This window comes from Saccopteryx bilineata, chromosome 12 (assembly GCF_036850765.1).
Source record: "Saccopteryx bilineata isolate mSacBil1 chromosome 12, mSacBil1_pri_phased_curated, whole genome shotgun sequence".
Taxonomy (NCBI): domain Eukaryota; kingdom Metazoa; phylum Chordata; class Mammalia; order Chiroptera; family Emballonuridae; genus Saccopteryx; species Saccopteryx bilineata.
Window position 1 is genome coordinate 31,804,391 of NC_089501.1, and position 19,219 is coordinate 31,823,609.

The window sequence follows — 19,219 nt, forward strand, 5'->3', positions numbered from 1 at the left end:
TCATTTTAGAGAGGAAAGGGAAGAGACAGAGGACAGACAGAAGGCGGGGAGGAGCTGGAAGCATCAACTCCCATATGCGCCTTGACCAGGCAAGCCCAGGGTTTCGAACCAGTGACCTCAGCATTTCCAGGTCAACGCCTTATCCACTGCGCCACCACAGGTCAGGCGGATCTTGTTTTATTCTGTGCCTCTCCTTGCCTTTTAAATAAGCCAGTGTTAGTTCCAACTTCCCAGTGCTCTTGAACAGTCATCACCAAAACCACATCTATGTAATAAGCTTAGTGTTATATACTTTATAACCAATAACGTCACCACTATCCTTATTTTATAGATGGAAAAAAAACTAATGTTCATAGATTAAATAACTTCTTCATGACAATGCAATGAAGTGACACAGCCAAGATTTCAACATACTTGTCTGACTCAGACGTTCATACTCTTTTCATGAAAAACAGTTCTAGTTCTCCACCAAGCATTTTTATTTTACACGTATATTAAATTAAAGGGTTACTCTAGCATCCATCCTTCTCCCAAAAAACAACCGTAACTATTTATATATATTAGAGAGAAAGAGGGGGAGAGGCGAGGAGAGGAAGTGATAGGAAGAGGGGCAGAGTGAAAGAGAGGAAGGGTGGCAAGGAGAGTGAAGTATTCATTTGTTGTTCCACTCAGCTGTGCATTCACTGGTTGCTTCCCAAATGTACCCTGACCCAGGACTGAACCCACAACCATGGCATTTCAGGACAACACTCGAACTGGCCAGCATCTGTGGTACTACTTTAATTCTATACTGGGGAGTGATAAAAGACTTTTAAATTCTAACCAGTTTAAACCAAATAAACTGAAATTAAGAATAAACAATAAATTACAAACTTTTCAAGACTGGACGTATGTTTATTCAAGCTATAAACCAGAAATAAAACAAAGTTCATTTGTATCATGATAGTTTCAATATACTGTATTTTTGGCTCCATAAAGACACACCTGACCATAAGACACACCTACGGTTTTAAGGAGGAAAATAAGAAAATATTCTGAACCAAATGGTGTGTTAAAATGTTTAATAAAAAACCGTATTTTTCGCTCCATAAGACACATGGGTATTTTCCTCTCCACTTTTGGGAGAAAAGAAAAGTGCATCTTATGAAGCAAAAAATACGGTCATCTTGTTTAAACAGTGTCTTCCTATCAAAATAGCATTTTATACACCCACCCAAGAGTCCACATACCTGTGTATCTCAGGGCTCTTTTGCCGGGTACTATGTTCTTCAGTGGCTTTCTGATAGGAAGTGAACCTCTCGTTTAGGGTCATCGCAGGTGATTTGAAGTATTGCTCTGTTGGTTTAGGAGAAATACTGCCCAATTAGTAATATTTTCTTTAAGAGTGATTTTCATTTGTGACAGAAGAGCATGTAGCAGGTGAAAAGAAAATAAAAATACTCAAGAAACCTAGCAGAAGAGAATTAAGTGTTACAAAGAGATCCTTCTACCTTGACCCTTTTATAACTCTTATATCTCAACAAGAAACTGATACAAAGTTCCTTACAGGTCCCTATCAGTACTGCATATCCAAAAACAAGAGATTAAACTGGAGAGTTTAATTCCATTTTTATAATACACTACTTTTCTCAAACAGAATGTGAATATCCTTATCCCTTGCCAATATGAAAAAATGTTACTTCAAGTATTTATTCATTTGCAGAAAATACTGAAATAACTACAGACCTGATTTTAGTAAGCTAATAAAATTATTTCATCAAGACTACATTGATAACAAAAACTGTATTTAAAAAACCCTAAATACTGCTATTTCAATTAGGAAATACTTTTCAATCAATTAACATTCATTAATTATTCAAAAATCTGGCATTTGGCAAACCTGACAGCATATTTGATATTAATGCCTTGTCTTTTAAGTTTTAAAATCAGCGATACCAATACTGATTAATTTTTAGACCAGTTCAAGATATGCTGTAAATGTAAAATAAAAAGACGTATTACATTACGAAGCAAACTATCTGCTTAACAGGTCAACATACATCTGGGTCAACTTACCGCCCAATATCCAGCACATGTCTCATAACCAATCATTAAAACTTGAAACGGCCACTACAAGGGTAGTGCCTCAATCATAATTCCATGAAACCCAGGAATTTGAGCTAGCAACTCAGTTTTTATGCCATTTTTGCCAGGAAGACAGAAGATTCAACTTTGCCTGTATCTTTCAACAGCTATTTTACTTTGAAACATGGATTTTGCCATTTCAAAACATATTCCAGGACCTAGTTACAATGAAAAAGAAAACATCACTGGGCATTTTCAGCTCTAGATTAAGTAAGAGCTGTTTAGATCGGTTGCACAATACCAATAATAAAACATACTACAGTCCTTTAAAAAAAAAATGAAAAAGGAAAAATTTTATCAAAATCTGATCTCAAAATCCAGCAGTAAATTATAAAATGTGGAGACAGGTCAAAAAAAAGTAAAGAAGAAAAATGCTAGTGTTTCATATTTTATGTACCACAGTAATATGGTCACAAACTGGTTCACATACCTAGTTATAGACAAATAACAAAACTCTTGTTACCAGGTTTAAGTAATTACAGTCAAAAATAAATTAATCAGTTTTGTAATATCAAGTGCATAAAGAATTACTAGGACAAGTGCCAGTTATTACAATAAGTTGTTTTCATGTCAAAAAGACAAACCTTTTTTTAAAAAATGGCTTTTATGAACAAAAGCCATGAAATTCCTGAGTTAAGAAACTATTTCATAATATGCTGCCTTTTTTTAAAAACAAAACTTCACCTAATTGCCTAAAAATGTCATGCACTAAACCAGGGATCCCCAAACTGCGGCCCCCTGAGGCCATTTATCTGGCACCGCCGCACTTCCGGAAGGGGCACCTCTTTCATTGGTGGTCAGTGAGGAGCATAGTTCCCATTGAAATACTGGTCAGTTTGTTGATTTAAATTTATTTGTTCTTTATTTTAAATATTGTATTTGTTCCTGTTTTTTTTTTTTTTTACTTTAAAATAAGATATGTTCAGTGTGCATAGGGATTTGTTCATAGTTTTTTTTATAGTCCGGCCCTCCAACGGTCTGAGGGACAGTGAACTGGCCCCCTGTATAAAACGTTTGGGGACCCCTGCCCTAAACCTTTGAAAATAACTACTTTAGCAATTTTGATGCTAGAATTACATACTGGTGAAAAGAGCACATCATTATTTTAGTTGAAATGAACATCTTTGTCATTTTAGTACCTAAAGAAATATAAATATCCTAACTAGTCATTATTCATGTAATCACTACTAATCTAATATACTCTTAAATTTCTTGAACTTGTTTCCCCTTTAAAAATAACATCTTTTCCTTGTTTATTTATCATGTAAAAAAGCAACACAAAAACAAGCTAGGAAATTAAGACACTTCCCACTGGTTTCAGGTTTTAAAAGTTGAGAAAAATCCTTAATACTTAATAACAATACTACTTGACTGCTGTAAATCTATGCCAAGAGTACATTGTAAGTCATACATATGCATGCAATGAAAGAGATTCTGTAAGTATTCTGCACTGCAAATACAGTATAATGGAAAATTTTAAAAAGACTTTGCATTAAATAAATCTGCATCATGCTTTACCATGATATAACTTTTAGGGTGGATTTTAACTCCTAACATTTTAATCACTTTTTATTAAATATCTTCCTCCTGGTAAGAAACACTCCTTTTCCCCAATTTTTAATGGTGTCTGTATACTTGCTATCATTGGGGTACATTAATTGTTAAAGTACAGCTGTTCATTTTATTTACAGGAGAAATTTAATTTACAATACTCAACATACTAAACATACCTTTAACATGATGAACCAAGGATACAATGTGCTGAATAAATGACTCTGAAGTGCTTTTGCTGGCCTGTGGCAACTTAATGTGGTCAAAGATGGACCGGAATTCTTGCTCCTTCTTGACAGAATGGACAAGTGTACTAGCAAGTAGCCTGTCTTTAGTCAAGGAAGCAGGTCTAGAACATAGGGGTAAAAACACACATACAAACAAAACATACCATTGGTTTGAATAGGGAAATGGGAAATATGTTCTGAAAATAAAATTAACTGAAATTATTAACTAACCACCCATATTTTAAAGGTTATTTTATTTACTGGACATCAATGTGGAATTACCTGTTGGAATCATCAAGAGGAACAGGGGCCATTTTCAGTTTGACTTCAGGACGATGAGAATCACTGGCTATCATTTTGATTCTAAGTGGGCTCTCCTCTCTGAAGGTAGACTTTTCTCGTGCATCCAGATTCTTGTGTAGAGGAGGACTGTAATCAAAGAGGTCTTTGAGCTTTTCAGACTTTACCTGCTCAGGTGACTGAGTTTCTTTCTTTACTGTTATTCTCTCAGAATTTTTGTCGTCTTCCTTGTGCTTATCTTTTGTACTGCCAGGCCTTTCTACTACATATCCAGTCTCTTTAAGTTTATAATTTTTTTCTTCTCTAAATCCATCACTGTCTCTATTGCCTTTCAGCGAAACTTTGGACTTGTACTTGGGTCCTTCCTCCTCAGTATTCCGGTGAGACGTAGTAGCAAAATTTTTACCCTGATCTGCAAGGACTGACTTCCTGAACTGTCTATAATCCTCGGTCTCCTCTGTGTCATCCCCTTCTGAATCATTAAACTTTTGTTTTCCAGACTCTTTATCACTGAAGTAATCTAGAGCTTCCTGATCTTCCCATTCTCCCTCTGCCCTCCCTTTCTCTGATCCTTTCTCCTTCGGAGCCTCTTTGTCCCTGGTATTACCCCTATCAAGCAGGAATACTCTAGACTCTTCATCTGTGAACCTGTGAATAAGCAAAGAAGAGGATGGTAACTCTGGATTGCATTCACTGTGGATAACTTGCATACTTAAATGTGCTGCCCAATACCACAGGACCAGCAATAAGAGAGAAAAAAGCCCTATGGAATGTGATTTCAGATTTCACTTTTAAAAAATAGTAAAGGCATCCATATAGCACTTGGGTACTGAGCTTTTAAATAAAGTTTATAATAGACTTCCTGAAGTTTAAAAAGTAAAGCCATTCTCAAAAACCAGTTCTATATAGTCAAGAGTCCACAATTCTGCACTAACAAATCCAAATTTTCACAGATTCTATAACTTTAACACAGCTTAAGTTTAATTTCTGAGGCTGAGAACCACATACTTATCTATTATCATTCTTCTTACAATTATACACAAAATTTAAGATTGTTTCATTTATTTATCCACTAATAGAGTTCACAAAAGTGTACTTCAATGTATTTGTTAACATTAAATAATATATCTAAAAATGAAATACCTCCTATATATTTTGCTGTAGAAAATGATGATTTCTGGCAATATAAGTACAAATGATATATCAAGTTCAATGAGAAAATTATATCTAGATTACACAGCTCTGTATAACACAAACAGCATGCCTGCTCTATTTCCTTGCTTTTAAGTTGATCATACTACATTAGCAAACATTGGAAGTATTTTTAGCAACACAATTTAAATTAGAACTTAAAGAATGTTTAAATATCACAAGAGTCAGTAAGAAATAGTTATTTTTCCTAGTCAGGCAGATTATTCAAAATTGGTAGCTGGACTGTACCACACAAGAAAAAACATGAACTAAAGTTGCATTATTTATGTAGGTCACATTATAATGCTGAAGAGAACAAAATAACCTTTCAATACTCTAACATTACAAAATTAATCTAAATTGTTTTGTTTTTACATATTAGTTATCAGTCATGCTTCTCAGTACTCAAATTTTTCCTTGTCTACATTCTTAACTCTGAACTTACCAAAAATGGGTAAAATTAAAAGGAGGAATATAAATTAGTTTCTGTTAAAACATTAACTTCTAGTATTAAGGAGACAAAAACAATCTGGAATTAACTTATAAAGAAGGAAGTAATGAGTAAAAATAGCTCAATATGTATCACAATGCAATATTTATTAGGCTTATAAATCCAAATAGAACTCAAAGAACAAGACTCTTAATATCTAAATATCTCTACTTTAGTTCTTACCTTTTTAAGAACTTGCCCGTCTTCGCAGTTTCCTGATCGCCCCCGTCAGGGTAAAACGAGGAGCGCCCCCTAGCCTCGTCTCGTGGAGCACTCTGCGGTGGGATTGTCTTTGCAGGGCTTCTTCGGGAAGGGATGTGATGAATTGGACTATTCTGAGAAGGACTGTATCGACTAGATCCATTTCCAACAGAACCAGATCCAGACCTTTCAGGACTATGCTGAATGGAATGTGAATGCTGAGAGGGGGTGTTTTTTGCAGAGTGGACTGTACTGAGCATGGGCGCATCAGAGCAAGATGAACTCTGACTAGGTGGTGTAGCAATCGGTGAAGGACTATGGGGTGATCTGGGACTATTATCATAAGCTGAAAGGCCAGGCCAAATATCACCAGATGTGGCTGATTTATTAAAGTCATCAATAGATTCAGATGGGTCATGTTCAAATGTATCTTTCGGTTCCTCCTGTGATTTATTTTTCAAAGGACTCTCTTCTTGGGGCTCCCCTTCAGATTTTTTGGTTTGTTTTTCCTGAGACCCTCGTCTTTTAGAGACAGGAGATTTGCTATATGGGGATGAAGAACGAGAAGAGGATGACCTCGGAGACCTAGAGGATCTGTATGAACGGCGAGATCTGCTTCGGGATCTTTGAGAAGAAACAGATCTTCTTTTTGGACTCCTGGAACGTGAACGGCCTCGTCTAGGACTCCTAGAGTGTCTTCTATTCCAAACAGGTCTATAGCCACCTCGATGATATCTACCTCCTCCACCTTGGTAATACCCTCTGCCCCTTCCTCTGTACCCATAAGGTCGCCTCATTCCTCTATTGTTTCTGTAATCTCGCCGATAATCTCTAGAATAAATACGATCTCTACTACGAGATCTTGAATATGTCCTGGAACGAGACCTAGAACTAAAAATGAAATAAATATCAATGCAATAAAAATAAACTATTTCATCCTACTATTCTATATACTCTGGTTTGAATATAACACATAAATCAATTGTCAAAGCTAAAAATGTACATTTTAAAAAACTCCACTCATGTATACAAAAGTTTACTGTTTTCAATGAAAAAAGTCTCATTTCTAAGGTAAATACTGAGAGAATAAATTAAAGGCCTTAGAAATGAAGGCACAGAAATGGAGGGAAAAGACATATCCAATAGAACATACTAACAAATTACAGTACATTTAAGCAATCACATAGAGTGATAGTGTAAAAGAATTTTTAATGGCACAGAAAAATACCCATCAGTGAAATATCACTGGCCAAATGCATACATAATATAAAGTTAGGACCAAAAAAATAATACAGGGTAAAAAGGCATAAACTAGTATTAATTTTTAATGAGATTATGATTACCTTAATTTCCACTTATGGTTTCTATTTCCTATGCTAAATATGTATTACTATTTAAAAACAGACAATAGGAGTTAATCACTTTTAACAGAAATATAAACTTATGAAGACCCAGAATCAGAAATAGCAAAGTTTTATGAAATAATATAGAGGTTGTTCATTGCCAAATAATTATTACCTTACCCAATGTACCTCTTAACATATAAATAGAAAAAACCCATCATGTGGTGCACAATACAGTAAGAATCTGAGCTAAAAATCAGATTAGCTAGATTCTAATCTAAACTTTGCCACTTACTACCTTACAATTTGGACAATTCTAAATTTCTCTAACTCTAAAATAAGGGCAACAACAAATCAATTTGACAGGGTTCTCTGAAAATAAAATATATTAATAAATTTAGCACTATGTCATATACAATAAGCACTGCATAAATATTAGCTGATTTGATTATTAAGACTTAAAAGCTCAACAATTCACCTGTATCTCTTCTTTCTAGAGTGTGACCGTGATCTTGATCGAGAACTAGACTGTGATCTAGACTTTGATCTTGAAGAATGTGATCTAGAATTAGAGCGACCCATTTCTTTTTCCTAAATGAGAGACCAAAAAAGGTTAAAAACCACAATTGAAAAAGTTTCACATTATGGAACTTATTTTCAGATACAAATGGAATTTCACAAGATATAAATTTCTCAAGGATATCATCCAACATCCTTCTTTTCAAATGAGTACTAAGACAGTCAATCATTCCTAACTAAAACTGTATTATACATACTGAAGACACAAGAGAAAATTTCTATGGACTGCTTCACCTACGTGCCTCAATCCCAAAAGGCAACAGCTACAAAAGTCAGAAAGGGTAATGGTATCAGACTGCAGCAGCATATTAAATGTTATTCCATGCCCAATACAAATGTCTATCTCTCCTGTAAAAAAAGATCAATAATACCAGAGTATTACATATAAGGAACTTTAAACAAAGAAAATACAAGTGGCGTAACTAAAGAAAAATAAACCTATCAGACTGCCATCACAATGTTTTATCGCCTTGAAATGGGATTAAATTGACTGTTCCATGTATATAATACTGCCTGGAATGGTGGATAGTCTCCTAGTAGAATAAAAGCCACTAAATCTCTGAACAGCTGGAGTCATGGATCTACTCTCAATAGTCATGACTTGCAGAATAAAAATGAACTTATGTGACAATGTTTGGTATACCCAGATTAAAAAAAATATACAAGATAAAGAAAGTGGAGAGATTGCTGCAATAAAAAATGGAGCTACAAGAAAAAGAGGTACATAACAGTATTCTAACTCTTCTAAACACTATTTAGTAAGTATCCAATCAAATTTCATAAATCAGTAACAGTACTAATTTATAAGATCTACTCTTCATAAAATTTTATTTACATATATAACTCGTCTATTTCTGCTACGATTATTTCCAAATTTCCACTAACTTATTACTCAGAATTAGTAAGTTTCTATAAAAGTGATTTACTAAACTTCGAACGGTCTGCAATTGCCATGTATTTAAAACCATTTCTTTTGCAACCAAATATTTCTGAAGGCATCTATTTTACCTATCTTAATTTTGCTTAGTACTATGACAGTGACACAGTATTTAAAATCACTAAGATAAGTTCACTTGTAGAAGAGTTGATGGCAATGTCCCCATACTTCATCAAAAAACATAACTGACAAATTCAAGGTTTCCAATACTTATTTCAAAATAAAACATAACTCTCCTCAAACAGACAAATATCAGCTTTGTCTTCTCTCACTTTTTATTCTAAGAAATACACAGACATTATACTCCTCAGAATTGTAGTGAGGACCAAATGAGTTGACACATATAACAGACTTATTAGCAATTAACTTTAATTACATTAACACCAATGTAAAAAGAAAAATGCTAAGTTATGGAACTCTTCTTTCAGGCATAAAGAAAGAGCAGTTAAAAAAGCTGGACAGTTTTGTCTTGCTTTTGTCATCCTTTTAAATAACTTTGTGTGGTCTGAGTCTTTAAATATGTAGATGTGTTTATAGAAGTAGAAGCAGACACAACTAAGAACTGCAGAAGACAAAGAATCTTTTCCCCAAAACTAACTTTTAAACTCTGGCTTACTTCATACAAGTCACTAAAACAAGACAAAACAAAGCAAAACAAAATCTTCAGACCACATCACTTTTAGTCATTCAGTCTGAATCATGAGTTTAATATTCACATTTTCAAAAAATAAGCCAAGCTAACAACTAGAAAAATGAATGCTATATACCTTGGGTGTTTTGCAGGATCGAGCAGTCAAGTCTTTGAGATACTCAAATTCTTCGTGGAGAGTGTTCTGCAATAAACTGACAAAAATAAAAAAATAGAACTTGATTTATGAAAAAGTAAATATCTAGTTTACAATGCCTTGTATTCAGCAATGCAATCAACATTTCTTTTTTGCAATAAACTTTTTAAAAATATATTATTTATTGATTTTACTGAGAGAGGAGGGGTGGGGTGGGGAGCAAGAAGTATCAACTCATAGTTGCTTCATAGTTGTTCATTTGTTGCTTGTCCTATGTGCCTCCACCAGGCAAGCCCAGGGTTTCTGCCTGGTGACCTCAGCATTCCAGGTCAACACTTTATCCACTACAACTCCACAGTGCCAGGCTGCAATAAACTCTTTAAAAAGGCACTAATGATTTCCGGGGAGGGGAAACCGACTTAGGAAATAAACTTAACCACAAAAGCTTCAAGACCTTAACTTTTTTGTTTTAATCAGAATGCAACAGTATCATGAAACTGAGAGCACCTGCTTGAATTCTCATTTTAGTAATGTGGGCTTTACAAAACAAAACATAAACTATGCTGTCATCCTATGAGAAAATTCCAAAGGAGCTACCATTATGCAATCTTGTCATATCAATGTAGTTAGTATTCTTACTACTATATAACTCATCTAAAATATGAGTTTATTTTAATGCTCTGCTACTTAACTTATTCTCTCTTGGCCACTTTCCCTCACACAGTTTAGCCTCATCTGAAAATGATTTTTTACACTTTATACATCAGCAATCACAGTAACTCTAAGCTTTGTGCCTAAACGCATTTTGATACATGTACTATAGCAGACATTCTAATAAAAGGACAGCTAGTAAATTAAATACCTACTTGAAGCCAATCCTCTTCCTCAACTAATTTACTATTACTCAAATAAATTCAAATTTTGCATAAAATTTTTAGTTACCAGTACTGAAACAGCCTTCTGAGTAACATTCAGTGATTATCAATTACAGGCCAAGAATAGTCTAAAATCACTGGAGGAACAAAAACTAAGGAATACAATATATGCCTACACTCAAGGAATTCATAAAAAGACATACATGAAAAAAATATACACCTTTCTCCCTCTCACTTTGCTATTTCTAGTGTTTTTTTTGGAACTTCAAAAAGTCATGACAGCAGAGAGATTTGGCAATTGGCTTTTGTCTGGGTATATAAAAATTAAAAATAGCCTTTTAGATTTGTTAACTAAAATGAACCTTATATGACTTCCAGCAGTGAATCTCAGTAGTGTTGGACTTCTAGGTCAGAAGAAAGTTTCATAACACACCAATTTAGACTACTTTTTCTTTGTCCACTTGGAGGAGTTAATGTTTTTAAAAATATAAATAGGCATGTACTTTAGAAATCCTTTGTTTCTGATCATGGCCTTTTGTTTTTGCTAGTTTTTTACATTTTAATGTTTCCCTCAATCACTAGGTCCCTATTCTTCCTTCCTAGCTTGAACCTTCTCTCTCTTAATCTCCCCTGGCAGTTGGGTCATGGGTATATAGGGAACATTGTTCTTGGTTTACTAGTTTAAATCTATAATTTCCTCTACTTTGTATTTCTAATTTTGTTGCTTTTAGATTGGATTGAATAAGTTGGTGAGTCACAGATTTTCATTGGAATGTAGCCTGTTAGACTAGTAGATATATATTCTTTTCACAATCTATAAATATACTCAAGTATCCATACTAAGAACTCAATGATCATATGTAAAGTGACACATAATATATTAAATATATAATATTTAATATAAGTATTTGACAAAGCACTGTGCTAGGCAGCGGTTCCAACTTGTGGGTCGCTACACACAGGTTGAGAACCGCTGGTGCTAGGTATTATGGAAACATGACTATGGGCCTGACCTGTGGTGGCGTGGGTAAAGCGTCCACCTGGAAATGTTGAGGTCGCCGGTTTGAAACCCTGGGCTTGCCTGGTCAAGGCACATATGGGAGTTGATGCTTCCAGCTCCTCCCCACCTTCTCTCTCTGTCTCTGTCTCTCTCTCCTCTCTCTCTCCCTTTCTCTCTCCTCTCTAAAATGAATAAATAAAATAAAATTAAAAATTAAAAAAAAAAAAAGAAACATGACTATGTAAGAGATTCCTGCCCTCCAAAAACCAACTAGAGGAAAAGACCTAAATCATAACAAGCTACAAATCTAAATAACAACCATTCGCCGAGAACTGTACTATGTCTTTAAAATCACCTCATTTAATCATCTCACAAGCTATATTTAATCCCATCTTTCACTCCAAGCTTTCAGAATTCCTTTGAATTTATTAGGTGCCTAATACACATCAGGCACTATTATTCTAGGGTTTAGAAATAAGAGCATTTTAAGTGAGGCATCTTGGATATTTTGATTCCCTATCTACATCTTTGTTAATTAACAACTGTAAATTACACAGAATTCAGCTTGTATTCCACAAATTTTGTTTTGTTTTGTTTTTTACAGAGACAGAAAGAGAATCAGAGAGGGATAGATAGGAACAGACAGGAACGGAGAAACGAGAAGCATCAATCATCAGTTTTTCATTGACACCTTAGTTGTTCATTGATTGCTTTCTCATATGTGCCTTGACCGTGGGGCTACAGCAGACCGAGTAACCCCTTGCTCAAGACAGCAACCTTGGGTCCAAGCTGGTGACTTTTGCTCAAACCGGCGACCTCAGGGTCTCGAACCTGGGTCCTCCGCATCCCAGTCCAACGTTCTATCCACTGAGCCACCACCCAGTCAGGCCACTAATGATTTTGAGTGTAGTTTCTGTACACTCTAAACCTAAAATTCTATGTAGAGCTGAAAAGACTTTCTCCTTTTCTACAAGTCTGCTCATCACAAAGGAGAATCTAACACAACTTACGTATCTAAGTCACTCAATAAATTCAACTAGAATTGAGCTCACCAACTGATAACCTTTCACAGCTGTTACAAGTCCTAAAACACTATTCTTGCAAATAAAAAAATCAGCTCTAGCTACATATCCTTTGCCACCATTTTAATTATCTGAATTAAGGGGAATTCCAGATTTTATAACAATGCAACACTAGAAGCATAGTATCCTTAAAACAAGATGCTACAAGTCATCAGTAGAAAAACTTGAAATCCATTCATCTGAGTTACATCACACACAATTCTTCCTATCAAATTATTTATCCTGGATTGGTTAGGATCACATAAAAGCAAACTTGTAGCGGTTTTTCCTATGTAAACGTTCTTGTCTAAACAGTGGCCCACCATTCCAACTAGACTCCAATTGGAAAGAGAATTCACACGAGGGATAAGGAATTGTTCTGCTTTTCAATTCTCCTCCCCAAAATTTAAAAGGCGCTGCTACAAAAAAAAAAAAAAAAAGATGTCTGCATTAGCTAATCTTTTTGTACCAGGTTTGGTCATTAATTTTTTTTTAATTCTAAAACGCTTTAAAAACTAATTTTAATGTAGAAAAATAGTTGCCAGTACTGCTGCTAGATTCTAATGGGATAAATCTTTAAAGTAAATGAAGCAAACTTAAGGACTTTAAATAAAATGAGGGCCAAGTCCCTAACCTCAACTCACCACTCCGACCCATTTACCCCACCGAAGACCCGATCACTGCTGCAAAATCCCTTACACGATACCAAGGGGTGAACCACTTGATGAGAGGTCGTTGCTTCGCTTGTACTTTTCAGCCCAGGAGCCACAGGACCACTCTTAGAAGGACCAGCTAAGGTCCGGTCTCCAAGCCAGGAACCGGTAACCAGGCACTAACTCCTAGTCAACAGCGCACCCGTTCCTCCAAAACAAAATGCGTTGCCAAGGAGACCGGAGATCACCCCGGAGAAAATGTTCCCGCAACGCCCAAGGCACCAAGCTGGATGCGGGAGTCAGTTAACGAGGCGCAGAACAGCATCCTACACAGAGTAAAATAACAAAAATGAGGCTTAAACCCACGGTAGCGTGAGGCCAGAGAAAAGGGGTCAACCTACCCCAGTGCACTGTTGCAGATCATAACTATTTTATCAAAGCCCCAAAGGCCGTGAAGAATCATGGCGAATCCAGCCAATAAGGAGAACCGAAGTTGCACCTCTCGCGACTTCGGGAGCCGTAGGCGGGGAACCGAGAAAGAAGGAAGAGCGCGTGCGCGGGCCAAGGGTTCCGTCGGGCGCGCGCTGGGGTCTGGCCCGAGGAAATGGGGGAAGGGTTGAAGAGGCTGATATGCGCACGCGCAAAGGAAGGCCGCGCGGTCTCTGGGTCTCGACCAGGTTCGCAGCTAGCCGCGCGCGCACCGTTCTCGCGGCTCAGGCTCCCCTCACCTTTTTACCCGTAGTGCCTCGAAAACCTGAGGGAAGCTGACGGAGCAATACATAAATTACGACACAACGTCCCCTCGGTTCTCCTGTCGCTGCCAACCCGCCGCCACTCACAAAAGAGTCAACAATAGTCACTCGTCCTCGGTATTCACTATCCTTGAGTGAATTCACTACCCTGAAAGCAGCACGAGGCCTACCTGACACGCCGAAGCACGGTCCCCGGGACTTATCTTCGTTGTAACTACACAGCGGCCATTTCCCGACTCAAGAGCGAGAGGAAAACCATAGAGCTATCTTCCACGCGCTAGCTCGCCTCCGTCACTTCCGACTTGGGGCGTGGCCCCTGGTGCCGCTAAATATCTGAGCAAGCCCCGCCCACTTTTCCGCCCTAAACCGGTTCCCCGGCCGCTGTTAGGACGTTCCCTGAGGCTTTGTGGGAAGTCTCGTGGCGGGTCTCGCGCGAACTTCGCGCGACCCCGCCCTCCGGCCTTTAGCGGCCTCTTTGACACGACGGAGGTAGATAGTGGGCGGAGTGATTTGCTGGGGCGGTGAAGTGTCTTCCATCCACGGTGGTGGTCGTTGCTGTCACTTTCCAGCTTGGGAGGGACCCTCCGAACCTATCTTTTGTCCTCTTTTTTCTTCTTCTGGTACATTCCTTCTGTGGGGCCGACTCAGACCAAGGCAGAAAGAAAAAGACGATCTCACACTGAGGAAAAGACTGGGAGGCAAGAGAAGGTTAATAGCACATCTGTCTCCCTAGGCAGGAAGCACCGAGTGTCTTCTTGGACGCCTAACTGGAAACGAGCAGTGTCGTTTTCGCTCCGATATGTGAGGTGCCAAATGCACATGGATAGTAGAAAAATGGCCACGATCTAAGTCCTTTCCGGAGTGGCGTCTGACCAGCTCGGCTACCCCGACCAACGCGCAGCCGCAGAACTGAGGGGCTGAGGCTGGCCTGACGGTTATTGTCACGGGATGCTTCCGTCCTCGCGGCGCTGTGGCCGCTTTAACTGCCTCAGCGCCTCGGAACGTTGGCATAGGCGCCAAAATAAGGATCTTATGTGTCGGCCGAAAAAAACCAACGTAGTTTAGGCTTAGGCTACCAAAAATATGAGATGATAAGTAGGCAAGCCACGTTTAAATTGGAGGGAATATCAAATTAAAAGCCGTCGCACATTTTCTGTTAATACGTCTCTGAGCGGCACGTTCTTCCTTAGGGCCTATAACGTTATTTCATGTTTAGGGATGTAAACTACCCTAAGGGAATTCAAGTTGTAATTAGCAACCATTCTGTCAGTTAAATCCAGTAACTGACCCTCCTTGTGAATTTAACTGGGTTCAGGGCACTTTCTCCTCACAATCCCATTTACTAGCTCAGTTAGAAAAAGTCCTTCATTTTCACGGGATGAATTCTCATTTTCTCTTACTGTACAGGCTGCCCGTCACCACACCACCGTCAGAATGGGGGAGCGCTGATCTCTGACGTAGGTGCTGCTCTGATAAGTCCCAAGCATTTAGTGGGTGCTCAGTAAATATTGAATGGGTGGATTATATTTAAGGAATAAATAATCATTTATAGCTCAGTAAAACTCTTACTATCCTGCATGTATTTGGACGGGGTGTGTGTGTGTGAGAGAGGGAGGGAGGGAGGGAGGGGGAGAGAGAGAGAGAGAGAGAGAGAGAGAGAGAGAGAGAGAGAGAGAGAGAGGAGAGACCACTTTAGGGCTAACAGCGCTTATCCATTTTTCAAAATACACCAAAATCTGACTGGAGTGCTTTGCAGCCCTAGGATATTATCTTAAAACCTTTCTCTGCAGTTCTGTTGCAAACATATTGAAAATAAAGTCACCTTTCAGAGGCATTTGTGATTTTAAATAACCTGAGGTAGTAACAAAAGAGACAACATTGAAACAAATTTCTCTTGAATTAGGTTCAGTTGATGATATTTCTAAGGGGACCAATTGTCCTTCTTTAGGGAGGACAGTCCTTTTGTAAGTAACATCCTCCCTCGAAAAATGTCCTCCTCCATGTCTTCCTTTTTGATATTGGAAGACTAATCTCTAAATGTCCGTATTCGATGGATGCAGAGTCAATCCATTGCGTGTGATGTGATGTATGTATCTAAATTAGTACTTTTTTCTTACAATTATTATTAAAAATTAATAGACATGGAAGCATATTATAATATAAAATATTACAAATGTTTTTATTATGCATTTATCATATTATAGTGTATTATTGCAACGAATAAAATGTTTCTTTTATTTTTGATATTGCTTTCTTCAATTTATTTTTGTCCTTTTCATTGTAAAAATGTTGGTCACCTTAATTTTACCAACATTTGAAATTGGAGGGTCTTGAATGTAGATCATGTTATCTATATTCACTTTAACCTGAAATTCCACTGTTAAAAGCTCCATTATTTGTAATAAAACTTTTGTTTCCTATTGAAAATACAAATAACTTCAAAAAGAATGTAGAGGAAAAATAAAACAAACAAAATAGAAAATTACACTTCTTTGAAAAACTCTGAAAACAAGGTTGTCTCTTTCATTTTATCTACTATATTAGTTGATCTAAGAAAGGATTACTTAAAAAAAATCCTTAAAGAAAACTTCATTTAAAAATTCTATGTAGCCCTGGCCGGTTGGCTCAGCGGTAGAGCGTCGGCCTAGCGTGCGGAGGACCCGGGTTCGATTCCCGGCCAGGGCACACAGGAGAAGCGCCCATTTGCTTCTCCACCCCTCCGCCGCGCTTTCCTCTCTGTCTCTCTCTTCCCCTCCTGCAGCCAAGGCTCCATTGGAGCAGAGATGGCCCGGGCGCTGGGCATGGCTCTGTGGCCTCTGCCTCAGGCGCTAGAGTGGCTCTGGTCGCAATATGGCGACGCCCAGGATGGGCAGAGCATCGCCTTCTGGGGGGCAGAGCACCGCCCCTGGTGGGCGGGCCGGGTGGATCCCGGTCGGGCGCATGCGGGAGTCTGACTGTCTCTCCCTGTTTCCAGCTTCAGAAAAATGAAAAAAAATAAAAAAATAAAAATAAATAAAAAATAAATAAAAATAAATAAAAATTCTATGTAGCATTGGCCAGATAGCGCTGTTGGTTGGAGTGTTGTCTTGAAGCACAGAGGTTACCAGTTCAATCCCCAGTGATCACATATAGGAACAGATTGATATTTTTTCTCTCTCTCTTCCCCCTACCTCTCTCTCTAAAATTAACAAAATAAACATTTAAAAAAAGAAAGATCTTGGCCCTGGCTGGTTGGCTCAGTGGTAGAGCGTCGGCCTGGTGTGCAGGAGTCCGGGTTCGATTCCTGGCCAGGGCACACAGGAGAAGTACCCATCTCCTTCACCCCTCCCCCTCTCTGTCTCTCTCTCTCTTCCCCTCCCGCAGCCAAGGCTCCATTGGAGCAAAGTTGGCCCAGGCGCTGAGGATGGCTCTATGGCCTCTGCCTCAGGCGCTAGAATGGCTCTGGTTGCAACAGAGCGACTCCCCAGATGGGCAGAGCATTGCCCCCTGGTGGGCGTGCCGAGTGGATCCCAGTCGGGTGCGTGTAGGAGTCTGTCTGACTGCCTCCCTGTTTCCAACTTCAGAAAAATACAAAATATAAATAAATAAATAAAAATTTTTAAAAAAAGAAAGATCTTTAAAAAATGATATGTATATTTGTATAGAAATAGATAAGAATAAACCTCAAAATTATACTGTATATTTAATTGGATGACCACATTCTAGATTATTTTTCAACAATTTTATTCCTTTGCTTTTCTGTATTTTCTAAAACTTCTATAATAAGCATTACTTTTTTTTTTTGTATTTTTCTGAAGTTGGAAACAGAGAGGCAGTCAGACAGACTCCCACACGCGCCTGCCTGGGATCCACCCGGCATGCTCACCAGGGGGCGATGCTCTGCCCATCTGGGGCGTTGCTCTGCTACAACTAGAGCCATTCTAGTGCCTGAGGCAGAGGCCACAGAGCCATCCTCAGCACCGGGCCAACTTTGCTCCAATGGAGCCATGGCTGCGGGAGGGGAAGAGAGAGACAGAGAGGAAGGAGAATGGGAGGGGTGGAGAAGCAGATGGGCGCCTCTCCTGTGTGCCCTGGCCAGGAATCAAACCCGGGACCCCTGCACGCCAGGCCGACACTCTACCACTGAGCCAACCGGCCAGGGCCAAGCATTACTTTTATAATACAAAATAATTTTTAAAAAATTTAAACCATTTGCATGACCTGTGGTGGGGCAGTAGATAAATCGTTGACCTGGAACGCTGGGGTCGCCTGTTGAAACCCCTTGACCGGCTTGCCTGGTCAAGGCATATATGGGAGTTGATGCTTCCTGCCCCCTCCCTTTCTTTCTCTCTCTATCTCTCCTCACTAAAAGATAAATTAAAACTTTTTTTTATTTAGACCATTTAATTTTATTTGCATTGTATAAGACAATAAGGAGCTAAGAACAAAGGAAAGATATTTGTTATATGTGGTTCTTAAAAACCAGGTGTCGAAACTATAATTTAACAAAGAAGAATAAAATATTCATTACTAAATCACATTCTGAATAAACCTAAATCCAATGTACTGCCAGAAAGATAGGAAGATATTTTCTTCCAGAAAGAAACTTTGAGCTTGATTTCTTTTCTTTTTCCTTGTTGTGCCCTAGAGTCCTCTTGTGGTTCATGCAATATCTCTTGAACAGTAAAGAAGAGTACTATAATTCAGTGAGAAAACAGTATGTGCCATATTGTTCACTTTTGTCTAAAAGGAACCTACAGCTGGTGGTGGCACAGTGGATAAAGCATCGATCTAGAATGCTGAGGCTACTGGTTCAAAACCCTGGGCTTGCCTGGTCAAGGCTTTTATGGGGGTTGATGCTTCCTGCTCCTCCCCATCTTTTCTCTGTCTCTCTCTCTCTCTCTCTCCCTACTCTCTCTCTCTCTCTTAGAATGAATAAATAAAATCTAAAATATATATATTAAAATGACCCTACATACTGAATTCCAACCAACCATGACAGATGTGCCTAAAAATGGCTTGACCCTTTGCAAGAGAGTTATTTTCTAAATTAATTTTGTTATATCAGAATTTGGTTAGTTAGGTTAAAAATTAATAGCACTGGTTGATACTTTAAAATTCAGTTTTAGAAAGGATTGTAGAACCAGATTTTGTTCTTCTAATGTTTGTGG

The 19,219-nt window shown here is 38.2% G+C and overlaps 1 protein-coding gene across 5 annotated transcripts in view; it reads right to left on the minus strand.

The window, feature by feature from the left end:
* The window catches only part of BCLAF1 (BCL2 associated transcription factor 1), a 30,345-nt gene extending 15,433 nt beyond the window's left edge, over window positions 1-14,912 (minus strand). Inside the window, exons 1-7 of one of the 5 annotated variants that reach the window (XR_010727723.1) lie at window positions 14,240-14,912; window positions 9,711-9,786; window positions 7,906-8,018; window positions 6,067-6,975; window positions 4,185-4,850; window positions 3,855-4,024; window positions 1,230-1,335 (exon numbers count right to left, since the gene is read on the minus strand). Coding sequence is in view for 4 of the 5 variants with exons in the window: in XM_066248577.1 (XP_066104674.1) it covers window positions 1,230-1,335; window positions 3,855-4,024; window positions 4,185-4,850; window positions 6,067-6,975; window positions 7,906-8,009 (1,955 nt within the window). In the remaining variant the exon portion in view is untranslated. The remainder of the gene's footprint in view (window positions 1-1,229; window positions 1,336-3,854; window positions 4,025-4,184; window positions 4,851-6,066; window positions 6,976-7,905; window positions 8,019-9,710; window positions 9,787-14,239) is intronic. The other 4 variants (XM_066248578.1, XM_066248577.1, XM_066248576.1 and 1 more) reach the window with 4 other exon arrangements.
* Between the last annotated feature and the right edge of the window lie 4,307 nt (window positions 14,913-19,219).